The 15,847-nt window shown below is 38.1% G+C and overlaps 1 protein-coding gene across 2 annotated transcripts in view; it reads left to right on the top strand.

Annotated features, from left to right (window-relative positions):
• Nucleotides 1–15,847, top strand: part of PSME4 (proteasome activator subunit 4) — a 106,237-nt gene that overhangs the window by 32,531 nt on the left and 57,859 nt on the right. For both annotated transcript variants that reach the window (XM_073022981.1, XM_073022980.1), the window contains 12 exons: nucleotides 827–976; nucleotides 1,539–1,602; nucleotides 2,205–2,279; nucleotides 3,601–3,723; nucleotides 5,550–5,642; nucleotides 6,276–6,541; nucleotides 10,350–10,536; nucleotides 11,159–11,248; nucleotides 12,603–12,667; nucleotides 12,937–13,087; nucleotides 15,068–15,166; nucleotides 15,373–15,442. In XM_073022981.1, the coding sequence (XP_072879082.1) occupies nucleotides 827–976; nucleotides 1,539–1,602; nucleotides 2,205–2,279; nucleotides 3,601–3,723; nucleotides 5,550–5,642; nucleotides 6,276–6,541; nucleotides 10,350–10,536; nucleotides 11,159–11,248; nucleotides 12,603–12,667; nucleotides 12,937–13,087; nucleotides 15,068–15,166; nucleotides 15,373–15,442 (1,433 nt within the window). The remainder of the gene's footprint in view (nucleotides 1–826; nucleotides 977–1,538; nucleotides 1,603–2,204; nucleotides 2,280–3,600; nucleotides 3,724–5,549; nucleotides 5,643–6,275; nucleotides 6,542–10,349; nucleotides 10,537–11,158; nucleotides 11,249–12,602; nucleotides 12,668–12,936; nucleotides 13,088–15,067; nucleotides 15,167–15,372; nucleotides 15,443–15,847) is intronic.

Here is a 15,847-nt window from a genome sequence, read left to right as displayed (position 1 = left end):
AATTTACTTTATGCCAAGTATAATGGGGAATTTTATTTTATTTTATTTTATTTATTTATTTTTTTGAGACGAGTCTCACTCTTGCCCAGGCTGGAGCGCAATGGTGCAGTCTTGGCTCACTGCAGCCTCCATCTCCTGGGCTCTAGTGATCTCCCAACCCCAGTTTTCTGAGTAGCTGGGACTACAGGTGTGTGCTGCCATCATGTCTGGCTAATTTTTTGTAAAGAGTGAGTTTTGCCATTTTGCCCAAGCCGGTCTTGAACTCCTGGGCTCAAGTGATCCGTCGACCTTGGCCTCCCAAAGTTCTGGAACTACAGGCATGAACACCTCGCCCAAATGGGGAATTTTTTTTTTTTTTTTTTTTTTTTTTTTATTTTTGAGACGGAGTCTCGCTCTGTCGCCCAGGCTGGAGTGCAGTGGCCGGATCTCAGCTCACTGCAAGCTCCGCCTCCTGGGTTTACTCCATTCTCCTGCCTCAGCCTCCTGAGTAGCTGGGACTACAGGCGCCCGCCACCTCGCCCGGCTAGTTTTTGTATTTTTTAGTAGAGACGGGGTTTCACCAGGTTAGCCAGGATGGTCTCGATCTGCTGACCTCGTGATCCGCCCGTCTCGGCCTCCCAAAGTGCTGGGATTACAGGCTTGAGCCACCGTGCCCGGCCTATTTTAGTATTGTGAAAATGTGTGTTAGTTTGGACATTTGTATACTGTGTTACACCCTATGATATATATTCTCCTCCTCCCCCGGCCTTTTGGTAAGTTATATATATTGCTGTTGTAGAGCTTTTAGCCAATAATCAGATACATGAAAACCTTTTTTTTTTACTAGATATTTTCCAGCAGATGCCACAGCTGAGATGCTAGAAGAATGGCGACCTTTAATGTGCCCTTTTGATGTAACCATGCAAAAGGCCATCACTTACTTTGAAATATTTCTTCCTACCTCCCTTCCTCCAGAACTTCATCATAAAGGTTTTAAGTAAGTATATGCATATCTTGACAAATTCTAAAAATACAGCAGGAAATACAGATATAGAAACTAGTAAAGCAGTAACAAGTAGAAAAATCGTTTTTGCAAACTCAGCCATTATTGTATTTCAAGTTTATTATACTTGAAGTGTGTTAAGGCTAAAACGGTTATAAGATTGAAAGTAAAGAGATGACACCCAAATAAGATGAGGGCTTTAATTTAAGAAATTAAGAGAAAGAAATAATTGCCAGAAGGGGTAATAAAAGGAAAACAGATAAAAGGAGAAAGTCAGGGAAAAGGAAGTAGAAAATTGAAAGCAATTGTTAAATAAGAATGGGCAGTACTTAGTAATGAAGCAGAAGTTTAATTTGTGAGATCAGATTTCTTAAATCATGAAAGGAATATTCAGACAAAAACTCCATTATTTTATTAAGTTTATAACTTCAGTATTATTTTTTTCTAGTTATGTAGTTATCAGTAACAATAATAGATTATAAAAAATACAAAGGATACCTGGCATTGAACTACTTTAAAGTCACTTGCTATTCATAACAACATTTTTCTTCTTTAGACTTTGGTTTGATGAATTAATTGGCCTTTGGGTTTCGGTGCAAAATCTCCCACAGTGGGAGGGGGTAAGTATACCTTTTTTCCCCTATAGTTTTGTTTTTCTTTTCTTTTCTTTCCCCACCCCCCCATACTTTTTAAATTTGGAGATAAATATTAATAGATCATTTGATAAGTAACTTGAAGTTCCTTAGGATTGGCTGTTAGCCCTGTTATGATCAGTTCCTTCTCAATTTTATATTATTTTATTTGTTGTATTCTAACAAAAGTATACATTTATTTTGGTTTTATCAATATTTAGGAGTATACACATGTAAAATGCATGAAATGTAAGATCCTGTTGTTTGTTTTCTTTGGTACCTGTACTATCATGGTGCTGGACGTATAGTGGATATTTTCAGCATATTTGTTGGATTAAACTTTTCTATATTCATTGTGGATGGTGCTTTGTCATTTTACTTTTTAGGAGCATTTTAACTGCAGCTGATTTTAAATGTGTGACATGAATCAATTTACATTTGGAGGTTTTTTTTTTTAAAAAAAACTAAGTCATAAACTAAGTAGATTGCACTAATGATTGCTGAAAAGAACAAATGGAGGAGGGGTGTGACTATGACACTTAAACAACAACAACAAATGTATTAACTTTGTCCTTTTTGTTTATTTTCAGCAACTAGTAAATCTCTTTGCTCGATTGGCTACAGATAATATAGGGTACATAGATTGGGATCCGTATGTACCAAAGGTAATTAACATTTTGGGGGAAAGCCAGTCATGATGGTAGGCACCTGTAATCCCAGCTGCTCAGGAGGCTGAGGCAGGAGAATCGCTTGAACCCAGGAGATTAAGGTTGCAGTGAGCCAAGATCGCACTACTGCACTCCAGCCTGGGTGACAGAACTAGACTCTGTCTGGGGGAAAAAAATAACATTTTGAACATAAATACAATAGCGCCGACAACAATTCTATGTTATAAAGGAGAAATGTTTTTTCTATGCCAATTCCAAGTGGCACATAAAATTTTCTTTGATCATTAGTAAACACATATACAAATAATTTACAGGGCTGGGTCCAGTTACCTTTTCTAAAGGTAATTAGACCACATGAAGGTATCATAAATGTGTTTTCTTATGCAGGATATGAACTATGAGTATCAAAAGTAATTTGGAAAGTACTAAGTATATTATCAAGAGCATCGTACATTTGTACCTTCCAATACATTTTGTGTATCGTATTTGGTTGGTCCTCCGCAGTGTTGCCCACTTTTTAGGTCACATTATATATTTTCCTATAGTAAATAAAGCTAGATATTCCAGGTGTATCTTCAGTATTATTTCACCTGCAGTAGAATAACCTGTGGAGCTGCAGTAGGGCTGGGTGATTCTGATGCACACACTTACATTAGAGCAAAGCTGGGGAGCAGCTGAATGCAAATGCTCTGTTTGCTTTTGCTTGTGATGTCTTCCTCTGTTGTTTGGCCATTAGAAACTAATTGAGGAAGAGAAATCGTTTCTCCCCACCTTTGGGCCCCTACCTATAAATTTAATTTTATTATAATATAGTTGTTAAGTGATTGACTAAAATACAAATTCTTAGGGAAAAATCAAATCACCATTAAAATTTTGAAAGGGAAAGCAATCTGCTAGAAGATACTTGCATTTAGGTTGGTGCTGTTGTGCATGCTTGACATGGAATAGGAGCTTAGGAAAAACTTCGTGCGTTTGGGACAAGAAAGGAGTCAAAATATTTCATGTTTAGTCACAGTATGTGTGTTTTTGCCTTTTTATATTTAGCCATAAATAATCACATTTTGTCTGTTCTTTGGATACATGGACACAACTGCTTTATGTCCTTGTGCCTGTGACCTCAGAGTGTCATACAGCACATCTGTTGATATTTATATGTAATTTTTAAAGAGTAAAGCAAGTTACCAAATACTATGTAATTTCACTTAAAAACCCTTGTGATAAAATGAGAATATCTTCAGTAACACTAATATACAGCAGTTACTAAAGAATTATTTTGATACCTGCAAATATCCTTAATTATTGTTTTTTCTTTTAAAAGATATTTACAAGAATTCTGAGAAGCTTGAACCTCCCAGTGGGAAGCAGTCAAGTGTTAGTCCCAAGATTTTTAACAAATGCTTATGATATTGGACATGCTGTAATATGGATCACCGCCATGATGGTTTGTAATACATTATATTTGTTTTCTTTAGTTTACCCCTATTTCGTGTTAACCTTACAAAAATTCTGGATAGTCACAGAAGTTGATAACAGTGGCTTGGTTGGTGACATGATTCTTGGATATTTTCTGATGTCGCAAGCTCATGTTTATCAAATCCAGAATATAGTGGTACCATTTTGAAATCTCCCTAACCAATAGACATTATAAATAGAGTCCTAAATCTAGAGTTTTGAGGGATTTGCAGTGTCTCACATTTTTACTGTCCGGGAACCAGACTTGTAACCCAAAAGACTTTCCCAAGGTAGGATTACAACTCGGGATTTGCGTGTGCTTAGACTCCATTACTTACTCACTGCTAATGTTCACATGAAACATTATATTGAACATAAAGCTTACTAACAAAGTAATCTTTGTGAAGGGAGAGATGTGAAGGATTATTTTGTTGACATCATTAAAGGAAAGTGAAGACATATCCACAAGCTTAGATTTCAGTATCATCTTTCAAATAATATTAGGATAACTTTCTATTATAATTTTCTAGCTTATCATTCATATATTGCTTCTGCAACTATTTCTTCATATTCCATTTTACACATTAGCTTGTTTCTGTGGAAAAGCCAATTTTTTTAATGTAAAAGTTTACTTCTTAAATTTCATTGTAAGAAAAACAAATTTAAGCCCCCTTTGTTTTTGCCATTTTATTGTTAAACAGAAAAATCCCATTTTTCTTAATTGGTAGGAGCAAACACTGAAGGATGTTTACTATCTTACATATGCAGTGGGTTGACACTGGATTTTGGGGGGCTACAGAATTGGATAGTGATTAGTATTAGTTATTGTTTGAATGAGTTTTGCTCTGCTTTCTCACACAGTTCTCACTGGCAGCTTCATTTTGTGTTAAGTGTGAAAATATGGCCAAGTGCCATGGCTCACACCTGTAATCCTAGCACTTTGGGAAGCCAAGATGGGAGGATAGCTTGAGCCCAGGAGTTTGAAACCAGCCTGGACAACATGGCGAGACCCTGTACAAAAAAAAAAAAGTAAAGTAAAAGTAAGCACGGGCATGATACCACGTGCCTGTGGTACTAGCTCCTCAGCAGGCTGAGGTGGGAGGATCGCTTGAGCCTAGGAGATTGAGGGCTGCAGTGAGCCGTGTTTGTGCCACTGCACTGCACCCTGGGCAAGAGAGGGAAGCCCAATTTTTTTTTTTTTTTTTTGAGACAGAGTCTTGCTCTATCGCCCAGGCTGGAGAGCAGTGGGGCAATCTCGGCTCACTGCAACCTCCACCTTCTGGGTTCAAGCGATTCTCCTGCCACAGCTTCCCAAGTATTTGGGACTACAGGCACTTGCCACCAGGCCTGGCTAATTTTTGTATTTTTAGTAGAGACAGGGTTTCCCTGTGCTGGCAAGGCTGGTCTCGAACTCCTGACCTCAAGTGACCTGCCTGCCTCAGCCTTACATCAGGTTTTTTATGCCTGATGTTAGCATTCTTGGTAATTTTAAGATGATAATCTTAGTGATAAATTTTAGTATCCAGGTTATTTGCTGCAGAACAGTAAAATATACTGTTTGCTATCCCAAGTTGACAGGTACTTTTTTAGTTTTTTATGTTGGTTCAAGTAAGCTGCCCTTATTAGAATATTTTGAGTTGATTTGCATGAAGTTCATCAGGGAATTGTTTTTGACTCTTATTTAAAGGTAGAATTGATTTTTGTCATCAAGTTGACTATAAACTGCATTAGTGATTTACATATAGGCTTGGGCCTGTTGACCTGGTTTTACAGTATGATATGGGTACTGACATTTTTACTTTTTTATCTGGACAGGGTGGACCAAGTAAGCTAGTGCAAAAACACTTAGCTGGTTTGTTTAACAGCATCACATCTTTTTACCATCCTTCAAATAATGGGCGCTGGCTGGTGAGTAACTTCATTTTGCATTATAGGGCTTGGAATTTTAAAGATATGGTCATCTTTGACTATTGCCTATTGTGTGACCTATAATACATTTTCTGTCCTTCATAGCGTTAGCTATATGTAAATGCTTACATTTCAATTAAATTACTGTGTTGTAGAGCATATAAATTAAATAAGACAATATCGGTGTGGTAACTGTTGACAGCATGCCTCAGTTTTGCAAAAAAATGATAACAAAAATGACTTAGAAGCATGGAACCATCTTTTCAGTTTTATCTTGTTACTTGTTTTTGTTGTTTTTTTAAGTTGGCCAGTTAAAATGGCTTTCATGTAATGGAAAATTTATGTGCTAGCAATTTTTTTAGACTGGAATTTGAAACTCATTTTCATTAATTATTAGGAATAATAGGAATTTATGATAATAGGAATAAATAATAGGAATAAAAGGAGTAATAATAATTAGGAATAATTAATTGGTAACTTTTAATTCTGTCTAGTTATGCTGTGCAGTTCTTTGTAATAAGATAATAAGAACTGTTATTTTAAAAATCTTTTCTCAAGAAGCTAGAGAGCAACCATGAATATCTATGTGGGAAAGTAGACCCTACTTAGAACTTTTTGCTTCTGTGTCCCCAGAACAAGTTAATGAAACTACTTCAGCGGCTGCCAAACAGTATTGTTAGAAGATTGCATCGTGAAAGATACAAGAAGCCCTCTTGGTTAACTCCTGTGCCTGATAGCCACAAGCTTACTGATCAAGATGTTACAGACTTTGTACAATGCATTATTCAGCCTGTCCTCTTGGCTATGTTTAGCAAAACTGGTAGTCTAGAAGCAGCCCAGGCTTTGCAGAATCTTGCACTCATGAGACCTGAATTAGTAATACCCCCTGTACTTGAAAGGTAAGTGGTGAGTGGGAGTCTGAGCCATAGCTAGGTTTTTCTTTTGGTCTGTTCAGCTTGATTCTCTTTTCTCCTCTGTGGCTTCTTAGAGGAGAAGCAGGACATTTTAATGTAATGATTGGTAACTTGATAAAGATTTATTGGAAAGAAAAAAATTGAAATGAAATGGGTAACACATCTTTTGGGTTATTCACACATTTTAGTTAACCAAAATTTTGTGCTTATGAATTAAGATCTGGCCTTTTTTTAAGATCAAAATGTTGAGTGTCACTAAGGATTGAGAACATGGTAGTGAAAGTGGTTTTTGGATTTCTTTCTTAGAATCAGTGATAGAGAAGAAAATTGTATTTGTTATTTTCATGTATTATATCAGGTGTGTTGTTTTTACAGAGTAAATTTTATTTTATTCATTTTGGTTTGTGTGTTGAAATGGTAAGGAAGACTCTTTACTTACCTAGCCACTGTCACAGAATAGGCGTGATGTACTTACAAAGAGAGAGATAGCTACTTTTTTTTTTTTTTTTTTTTTTTTTGAGATGGAATTTTGCATTAGTCCCCCAGGCTGGAGTGCAAATCTTGGCTCACTGCATCTGCCTTCCAGGTTCAAGGATTCCCCTGCCTAAGCCTCCTGAGTAGCTGGGATCACAGGCGCCCGCCACCACACCCAGCTAATTTTTGTATTTTTAGTAGAGACAGGGTTTCACCATGTTGGCCAGGCTGGTCTGGAACTCCTGACCTCAGGTGATTCACTCTCGTTGGCCTCCCAAAGTGCTGGGATTGCAGGTGTGAGCCACTGCGTCCGACCTACTCTTAATTTTTTGAGAGCAATTTTTAAAGTAATTTGTTCAAGAGTAAATTACTTAAGCTTTCTGTTGTACCTCTGCTTCCTCTACTGGCTGAACTTAAGCTTTATGTTCTCTCTCTAAATGTTTTTGTCAAATATAGAGGAGGAATGTTAGTTTTTAGAACCTAGAAGGATCTAGCCATTGAGTTCCATAAAAATTTGTCCAAGGTCCCTAGTGGTAGAATTCAAACTATAGCCTATTTCCTGTCTTACTGTTGAGACGGAATAAGTATTGGTCATATTTACTTGGGGAAGAGTACCATGTTCAAGGTCTTAACCAAAATGGGCCTCCATTATCTATAATTTTCAGCTGTTTATGCTGCCTTACCTGCCCTCATTGCCATAAATATTCAAGTTAGACTGCACTTCATTTTCCCAACTTACCTTATTTTTACGTACACTTCTCAGGGCATTGAAACTCTTCCAGCATATAGAACTTAATTAGGCAATGGAGTGGAGGAAAATAGGCAGTTTCGTGTCTGTCTTCAATCCCCGTATTCTTTGCTTCTTGGCCTCCACAGAGTAGCAGAAGCTAACAGTTAATGGCAGGTTCCCTGATGCTCCCTGGAGAGGAGGGACTTCATCTGTTTGCTTAGCTAAAATTTTGAAGTTTGGAGTGTTTTTGATGTTTCCTTCTCTCTTTTTTTGGGACAAAGTCTCGCTTTGTTGCCCAGGCTGGATGGAGTGCAGTGGCGCTATCCCGGCTCACTACAAGCTCCGCCTCCCAGGTTCACGCCATTCTTCTGCCTCAGCCTCCTGAGGAGCTGGGACTACAGGCGCCCACCACCACACCCGGCTGATTTTTTGTATTTTTAGTAGAGAGGGGGTTTCACGGTGTTAACCAGAATGGTCTCGATCTCCTGACGTTGTGATCCGCCTGCATCGGCCTCCCAAAGTGCTGGGATTACAGGCGTGAGCCACCGCGCCTGGCAGTTTTCAATGTTTCTTTACTTCCCCTTTGTTTTGTGATTTTCAATTGATTAATTATGAATAGTGAGCTAAATTCTTAGTAGAAAGAACAAAGCTTATAAATAAATAGACCCATCACATTTTTCTTTAGTCCTAAAATTTTGGACAAATTTAATGTCAGCATATTAAGTGATATTGAATGCTTGGCCAAGATAAATAATAAACCAAATTGACAATACAATGATATTTTTTGAGACTTTCAATTGTAATTTTGTGCTGTTTTGAAGTGGCATGACCTTTTTAAATTTTTATTCTTTTATTTATTTATTTTGAGACAGACTCTCGCTCTGTCACCCAGGCTGGAGTGCAGTGACATGATCTCAGCTCACTGCAGCCTCCACCTCTCCGGTTCAAGCGATTCTCCTGCCTCAGCCTCTCGAGTAGCTGGGATTTACAGGTGCCTGCCACCATGCCCAGCTAATTTTTGTATTTTTAGTAGAGATGGCGTTTTACCATGTTGGTCAGGCTGATCTTGAACTCCTGACCTTAAGCAGTCCACCTGTCTTGGCCTCCCAAAATGCTGGGATTACAGGTGTGAGCCACCATGGCCGGCCAAAGATTTTATTTTTAATTAAAGCAAAACTTTTTTAAAAACTAAAAATGTAGGAAAAAAATTTTAGACGCTTAGTTTTACATCTCCAAGAAAGCTTCTGTTAAAGAGTTTGGTATGTTTTCTCCATTAAAAAAAATAATAATAAGTGACTAGTCTGGCTCATGCCTGTAGTCCCAGGACTTTGGAAGTCTGAGGAAGATGGATTGATTGAACTCAGGAATTTGAAACCAGCCTGGGCAACATGGCAGAACCCTGTCTCTACAAAAAAAAAAATACAAAAATTAGCCGGGAGTGGTAACATGTGCCAGTAGTCCCAGCTACTTGAGAAGCCAAAGTGGGAGGGTTACCTGATCTGGGTGATGTGGAGGCTGCAGTGAGCTATGATCACGCCACTGCACTCCAGCCTGGGGCAGAGTAAGACCCTGACTCCAGGGTTAGGGGTGGTCAGGGGAAAGAAACTGTGGAGTATTTGTAACTTGTTATTCCACTAACTGACCATTAGATTAGTATAATATAGATTAGGACAGCTGAAATAAAGCAGTATCTACCAGTTGATGTTCTTTTGGTTTTTTTTTGAGACAGAGTCTTGTTCTGTCACCCAGGCTGGAGTGCAATGGCATAATCTTGGCTCACTGCAACCTCCACCTCCCAGGTTCAAGCGATTGTCCTGCCTCAGCCGCCGGAGTAGCTTGGATTACAGGCATGCGCCACCACACCCCACTAATTTTTGTATTCATGGTAGAGACAGGGTTTCACCATGTTGGCCAGGCTGGTCTCAAACTCCTGACCTCAGGTGATCTGCCTGCCTTGGCCTCCCAAAGTGCTAGTGTTACAGGTGTGAGCCGTCACACCCCAACTTCTACCAGTGTGTGTTCTTTTTTCACTGTGGAATTTGCATGAAAAGAGTTGGTAAGGTAGCAGGGGATTGGGGACATGTGCAATAAATAATCTGTGTATCTTTCCTTCATTTGTGTACGGTAATGTCTCCCCTTATTGGTGAGGGATGTGTTTGAAGACCCCCAGTGCATACCTGAAACCATGGATAGTGCTGAACCCTATGTATACCATGTTTTTTTCACATACATGCATACCTGTGATAGTTTAATTTATAAATTAGGCCCAGTAAGACATGAACAACAATCATAAAATAGAACAATTATAAAAATACATTGTTCAATATAATAAAAGTTATGTGAATATGGTCTCGTTCTCAGGACACTGAAATACTTGGTTAACCTTTGTTAGCTGAAACTACGAAAACTGCAGATAACGGGCCTACTGTAATTCTGTTGACTTTGATAGCAGATTTTCACTCTTAAGTATTTTGCTGACTTATAAACCTTTAAGTCAAAGTACAGTTTATGAATTTACAATATTTAATGTATTATGGTATTATGCATGTCTGTGATGGAGACTTTAAAAATTCTGTTTTCAAACTGTAGAACGTATCCTGCATTAGAGACATTAACAGAACCTCACCAGCTCACAGCCACTTTAAGTTGTGTAATTGGAGTAGCCCGCAGTTTGGTATCAGGAGGCAGATGGTTTCCTGAAGGTCCTACACATATGCTACCTCTGTTGATGAGAGCATTGCCTGGGGTGGATCCAAATGACTTTAGTAAATGCATGGTGAGTATATTGATGATTATACACTCTATATTTAGGTAGGAGGCAAAGTAACTTCTTAGTGACAAAAGGTTGGAGAACTTTATGCGTAAGCCTAATATAAATATGAAAATAAATGTTGTATAACTTCATTATTAAAGTAACATTTATTTCTTTATGTAGAGATGGAGTCTTGCTCTGTCACCCTGACTGGAGTGCAGTGACATGATCTCGGCTCACTGCACTGCGATCTGCCTCCTGGATTCTAGCGATTTTCCTGCCTCAGCCTCCTGTGTAGCTGGGATTACAGGCACATGCCACCACGCCTGGCTAGTTTTTGTATTTTTAGTAGAGACAGGGTTTCACCATGTTGGCCAGGCTGGTCTGGAACTCCTGACCTCAAGTGATCCACCCACATCGGCCTCCCAAAGTGCTGGGATTACAGGTGTGAGCCACTGTGCTCGGCCGACAGCTAGTTAATTATGAAGATTCTTAAAGTGTTTAATTCTAAAAGGAATACCCAGAGAAACTGTTGTGGGATTTTGATCAAGATAATTTATTGGGGTAATTTATTGTAGTTCATGGTATACTTGTATTTCTGAATTAGAATTATGTAATGTTGAAAATCCTTTGTATCTTTCCACAGATCACATTCCAGTTCATAGCAACATTTTCTACTCTGGTGCCTTTAGTAGATTGTTCATCTGTACTACAAGAAAGAAATGACCTCACAGAAGTAAGGGTATTTTATGGTTATAAAAGGGTGAAGATGTTCTAATTATTATTGCATATGCATAGTAACACTTGACAGTTTAGAAACAACTTGGGAAGTAAAATTACTATTTTGTGACTAGAATGGTACATATGGAGGGCCAGGACATCATTGGCAAGAGAGTCTACAGAGCACCCATCATAGGAGGTGGCTCAAAAATAGGCCGTTTCTATAAACTTCTGACATCTGGAGGTGTATTTCAGTTTTATGTCACTTTTCAATGTTTTGTTAAGCAAAAAATGGTGATTGTTTTATTTTTCCATCATCTTAGGTTAGTAATAAATCTGTCCAAGGGATTGACATCTAATGAAGAAAGATTTTCTTCATTTCTGTCTGGCTTTTTCAGAACTTCTCTTTTTTTTTTTTTTTTTTTTTTTTTGAGATGGAGTCTTGCTCTGTCACCCAGGCTGGAGTGCGGTGGTGTGGTGTCGGCTCACTGCAACCTCCACCTCCTGGTTTAAGTGATTCTCCTGCCTCAGCCTCCCGAGTAGCTAGGACTACAGGTGCGCACCACCAGGCCTGGCTAATTTTTTGTATTTTTAGTAGAGACGGGCTTTCGCCATGTTGGCCAGACTGGTCTCGAACTCCTGGCCTCAAGTAATCTACCCGCCTCGGCCTCCCAAAATGCTGAGAGTGCAGATGTGAGCCACTGTACCCAGCCCCCAGAACTATCTTCTTTAATGCAAGCATGTCGCCCAGGCTGGAGTGCAGTAGTGCCATCTTGGCTGACTGCAGCCGCTGCCTCCCTGTTTCAAATGGTTTTTGTGCCTTAGTCTCCCGGGTAGCTGGGATTACAGGCGTGTGCCACCATGCCTGGCTAATTTTGTGTGTGTGTATTTTTAGCAGCAATGGGGTTTTGCCATGTTGGCTAGACTGGTCTTGAACTCTTGACCTCAAGTGATCCGCTCACCTTGGCCTCCCAAAGTGCTAGGATTGTAGGCATGAGCCACAGTGTCTGGCCAGCCACTGCACCTAGCCGAAAGCATGTTGTTGTTTGGTTTTTTTTTGTACATTCAGGTAGTAAGAGACTAGACTTTACATATATCAGCAGTTTTGAAAACTGAATTTATAATAAAGATAGCTGCTTGACTTCTGTATTTGGCCCTTGTAAAATAACATTAATTGCTTCTTTCTTTGGTTCCTAGAAAGTAGTAGGTCAAGTCGTTCTAAATTGATAGGCAAGTATGGTGCTGTTTCTCAAGTACCCAATATAATGGTTTAGTGTAGATATATTTGGCAGGCAATAATTGAGTTTTGTTAGTTCAGGAAAAGAAAACTAAGGCTATATGTAATCTTTCTTCGCATTGGGATATTATAGGTGGAACGAGAACTTTGTTCAGCCACAGCTGAATTTGAGGACTTCGTCTTACAATTTATGGACAGGTGAGCTTGTAACCCACACCAACGTTTAGCTGACATTCTAGAAAATGACTCTTCTATCCCAGAAACTGTAGTTTATTTCTGCATTATAACCTTTATTTAGCTACTACTGGTGCTCCTGAAGTTATAAAAGGATAATCAATTTGTGAACCACGTAGAAATTAAGTAGCTATCACTTGAATAGTTAGGACAATAGAGAGTTACCTAATCACCACCAAAAATGTCAAACCAGATTTTAGTTGCTGAAATTATGCTTTGTTTGGATTATTTAGATGCTTTGGACTTATAGAAAGTAGCACATTGGAGCAAACAAGAGAAGAGACAGAAACTGAGAAAATGACACACTTGGAGAGTTTGGTCGAATTAGGTCTGTCTTCTACGTTTAGTACAATCCTCACCCAATGTTCCAAAGAAATATTTATGGTAAGAATATTGCTACAAAAATTAAACTTCCAGCTTTTAAGTTTCATTTGATGTTTTAAAATTGACTTCAGGTTACTTTGTGTATATCATGCAGTTTTATCATTTACATTCATACTGAAGTTTTAAAGAAATGTACAGTTGCTCCTCATTATTTGCAAATTTCATATTTGCAGATTTACCTATTTGCTCTAATTATTTGCAACCCGAGAATCAAAGCTTTTGTGACTGACAAAAATTTAGTTACCTAAATTTGATCTCACATATACCATGTGTTCTCAGCTGAGAGCAAACTAGGCACTCTGCCTTCTTATATCCAGCTCGACTTAAACAACTGTCCCCTTTGCGATCTATTTAATGCCATATTTTTACATTTTTGTGCTTTTTGTTGGTGATTCTGCTGTTTAAAAATGTCAAAAATGACTCCCAAGCGTTTAGTGTTTAAAGTGGTTTAAAGGGTTCCTAAGCATAAGAGAGTTGTGCTATGCCTAATGGAAAAAACACTGTGCTGGGTAAGTGTCAACAGGCATGAGTTATAGTGCTGTTGACTGGGGATTAAATGTTAGTGAGTCAACAATATGTATTAAATAAGTTGTCTGTAAACATAAACACACTTAGGATTATGTATTGTTCAGTTGATGAAAATGTTGTCACTCTAGGTTCACAGGAACATAATCCTGTATTTCCCCTGGGAGCAATGGTTCAGTATTTGCTAGTTCAGTTGTCACAGCAAATTTATAGAACATGACTACCATGAACAAGAAACAACTGTATTGTTTAATTTTACAATTAAAAACAATTACTCAGCTGAGTTTTAGAAATTGCTTATGACATCACTCGCATGATAGAAATTAAATCCTAAGACTAATTGATGGATTAGAAGTAGTTATCTTCATAAGACATTCAGTAAGCATTGACTTATTCAATATTGATTGGTACCTGTTACCTGTAGTGTGGTACCTATTATCTGTAGCCTTTAAGACTCCACTTTATTTTCATTTCTGTTTTTTCTCCCATCGTCTATAATTATCACTGTTAAATATGTTAATCCTGAAAGCCAAATTGCCTTACAACTGGGTGAAATAAATGCTATGATTGTGTTAGTATAAAGAAATGAACACAAATCATCTCTTGTTTAACCAAAAGGAGTTGTTTATACTTTTCAGTATTATTAACCCAGGTTTAGAACTCATTGTTCCAATGAACAAGTAAATTAAAGTTTTGTGACATGTTTGTAAAATAAATAGACTGCTTCGGGTCTTTTAGGGTAAGGATAGGTATCTAGTTTGTAGTTGTCAGGATGACAAATTATATTAGTTATTCCAAAAAATTCCCTTTGTTGTATTCAATTAGCCAGGAAGATAATTAAATTGCATTTGCTTCCACCAGGTATAATTTTATGTGTAGGGTTTCTGTGGCAAGTAAAATCTTATACCTCAATTTTTTTTTTTTTTTTTTTTTTTTTTTTTTTTTTTGTGAGACAGAGTCTCACTCTGTCACCCGGGCTGGAGTGCAGTGGCGCGATCTCGGCTCACTGCAACCTCCACCTCCCCAGTTCAAGCAATTCTCATGCCTCAGCCTCCTCAGCAACTGGGACTACAGGCATGCACTACCATGCCTGGTCAATTTTTGCATTTTTAGTGCAGACAGGGTTTCGCCATGTTGGCCAGGCTGGTCTTGAACTCCTGATGTCAAGTGATCCTCCTGCCTCAGCCTCCCAAAGTGCTAGGATTACAGGTGTGAGCCACCGCACCCAGCCAGTACCTCAAATATTTTGTTCAAGTTAGGATCGTGGACAAAGATGGTTCTTAGACCTGAATGTAACATTATTAAACAAATTCTTATAAAATCAGATGGTTAAAAATTGCGTTTAGTTTTGGAATTGTCTAAATATATATATCGTTTTCTTTTATGTTCTATAAGATGTTTAATTTTCTGAAAACATGCTCATTAGACATTTTCATTTCTTACATATCTTAACAGGTGGCCCTTCAGAAGGTTTTTAATTTTTCTACTTCACATATATTTGAAACAAGAGTAGCAGGTCGCATGGTGGCAGACATGTGCCGCGCTGCTGTAAAGGTGAGTTTATTTTTTTGAACTGATGTATTAATGACTCAACAATCAACAAGTTTATATGGTTAATTATTTAAGAGGTGCTTGTATGCTTAAAATACGTAGTTCTTTCAGTAGCTGCTTATTTATAGCTTTTTGTTACCACTGAAAATAATAATGCTAGTATATATTTGCCTTTCAAAAAAAACTTATTTATACAAATATGTTTTCAGTGCTGCCCAGAAGAATCTTTGAAGCTCTTTGTTCCCCACTGCTGCAGTGTTATAACTCAGCTTACAATGAGTAAGTCATAAGGTCATTATTCTCTCTTTACAATTTGGGTAAGTTTTTTTCTTGGTTTCTAAAACTGTTAATGACAACAGATTCTTTTAGCTACACAATATTTTGATTTGTAATTTGAGGAGAAATTGTCTCCAAAAAGGTATCATCCAGGTTGGCAGTAGCTTAAAAATGTTACTTTATAAATATTCATATACAACAACCATCCAGAGGTTACCTTCAAAAATATCAGTTATTGGCCAGGTGCAGTGGCTCACGCCTGTAATCCAAGCACTTTGGGAGGCCAAGGCAGGCGGATCACAAGGTCAGGAGATCAAGACCATCCTGGCTAACATGGTGAAACCCCATCTCTACTAAAAAAAATAAATAAATAATTAGCCGGGCGTGGTGGCGAGCCCCTGTAGTTCC

This window comes from Chlorocebus sabaeus, chromosome 14 (genome assembly GCF_047675955.1).
Source record: "Chlorocebus sabaeus isolate Y175 chromosome 14, mChlSab1.0.hap1, whole genome shotgun sequence".
In the NCBI taxonomy this organism is placed as follows: Eukaryota; Metazoa; Chordata; class Mammalia; order Primates; family Cercopithecidae; genus Chlorocebus; species Chlorocebus sabaeus.
Note: the sequence above shows the minus strand (reverse complement) of the source record. Positions and strands in the feature narration are given on the sequence as shown.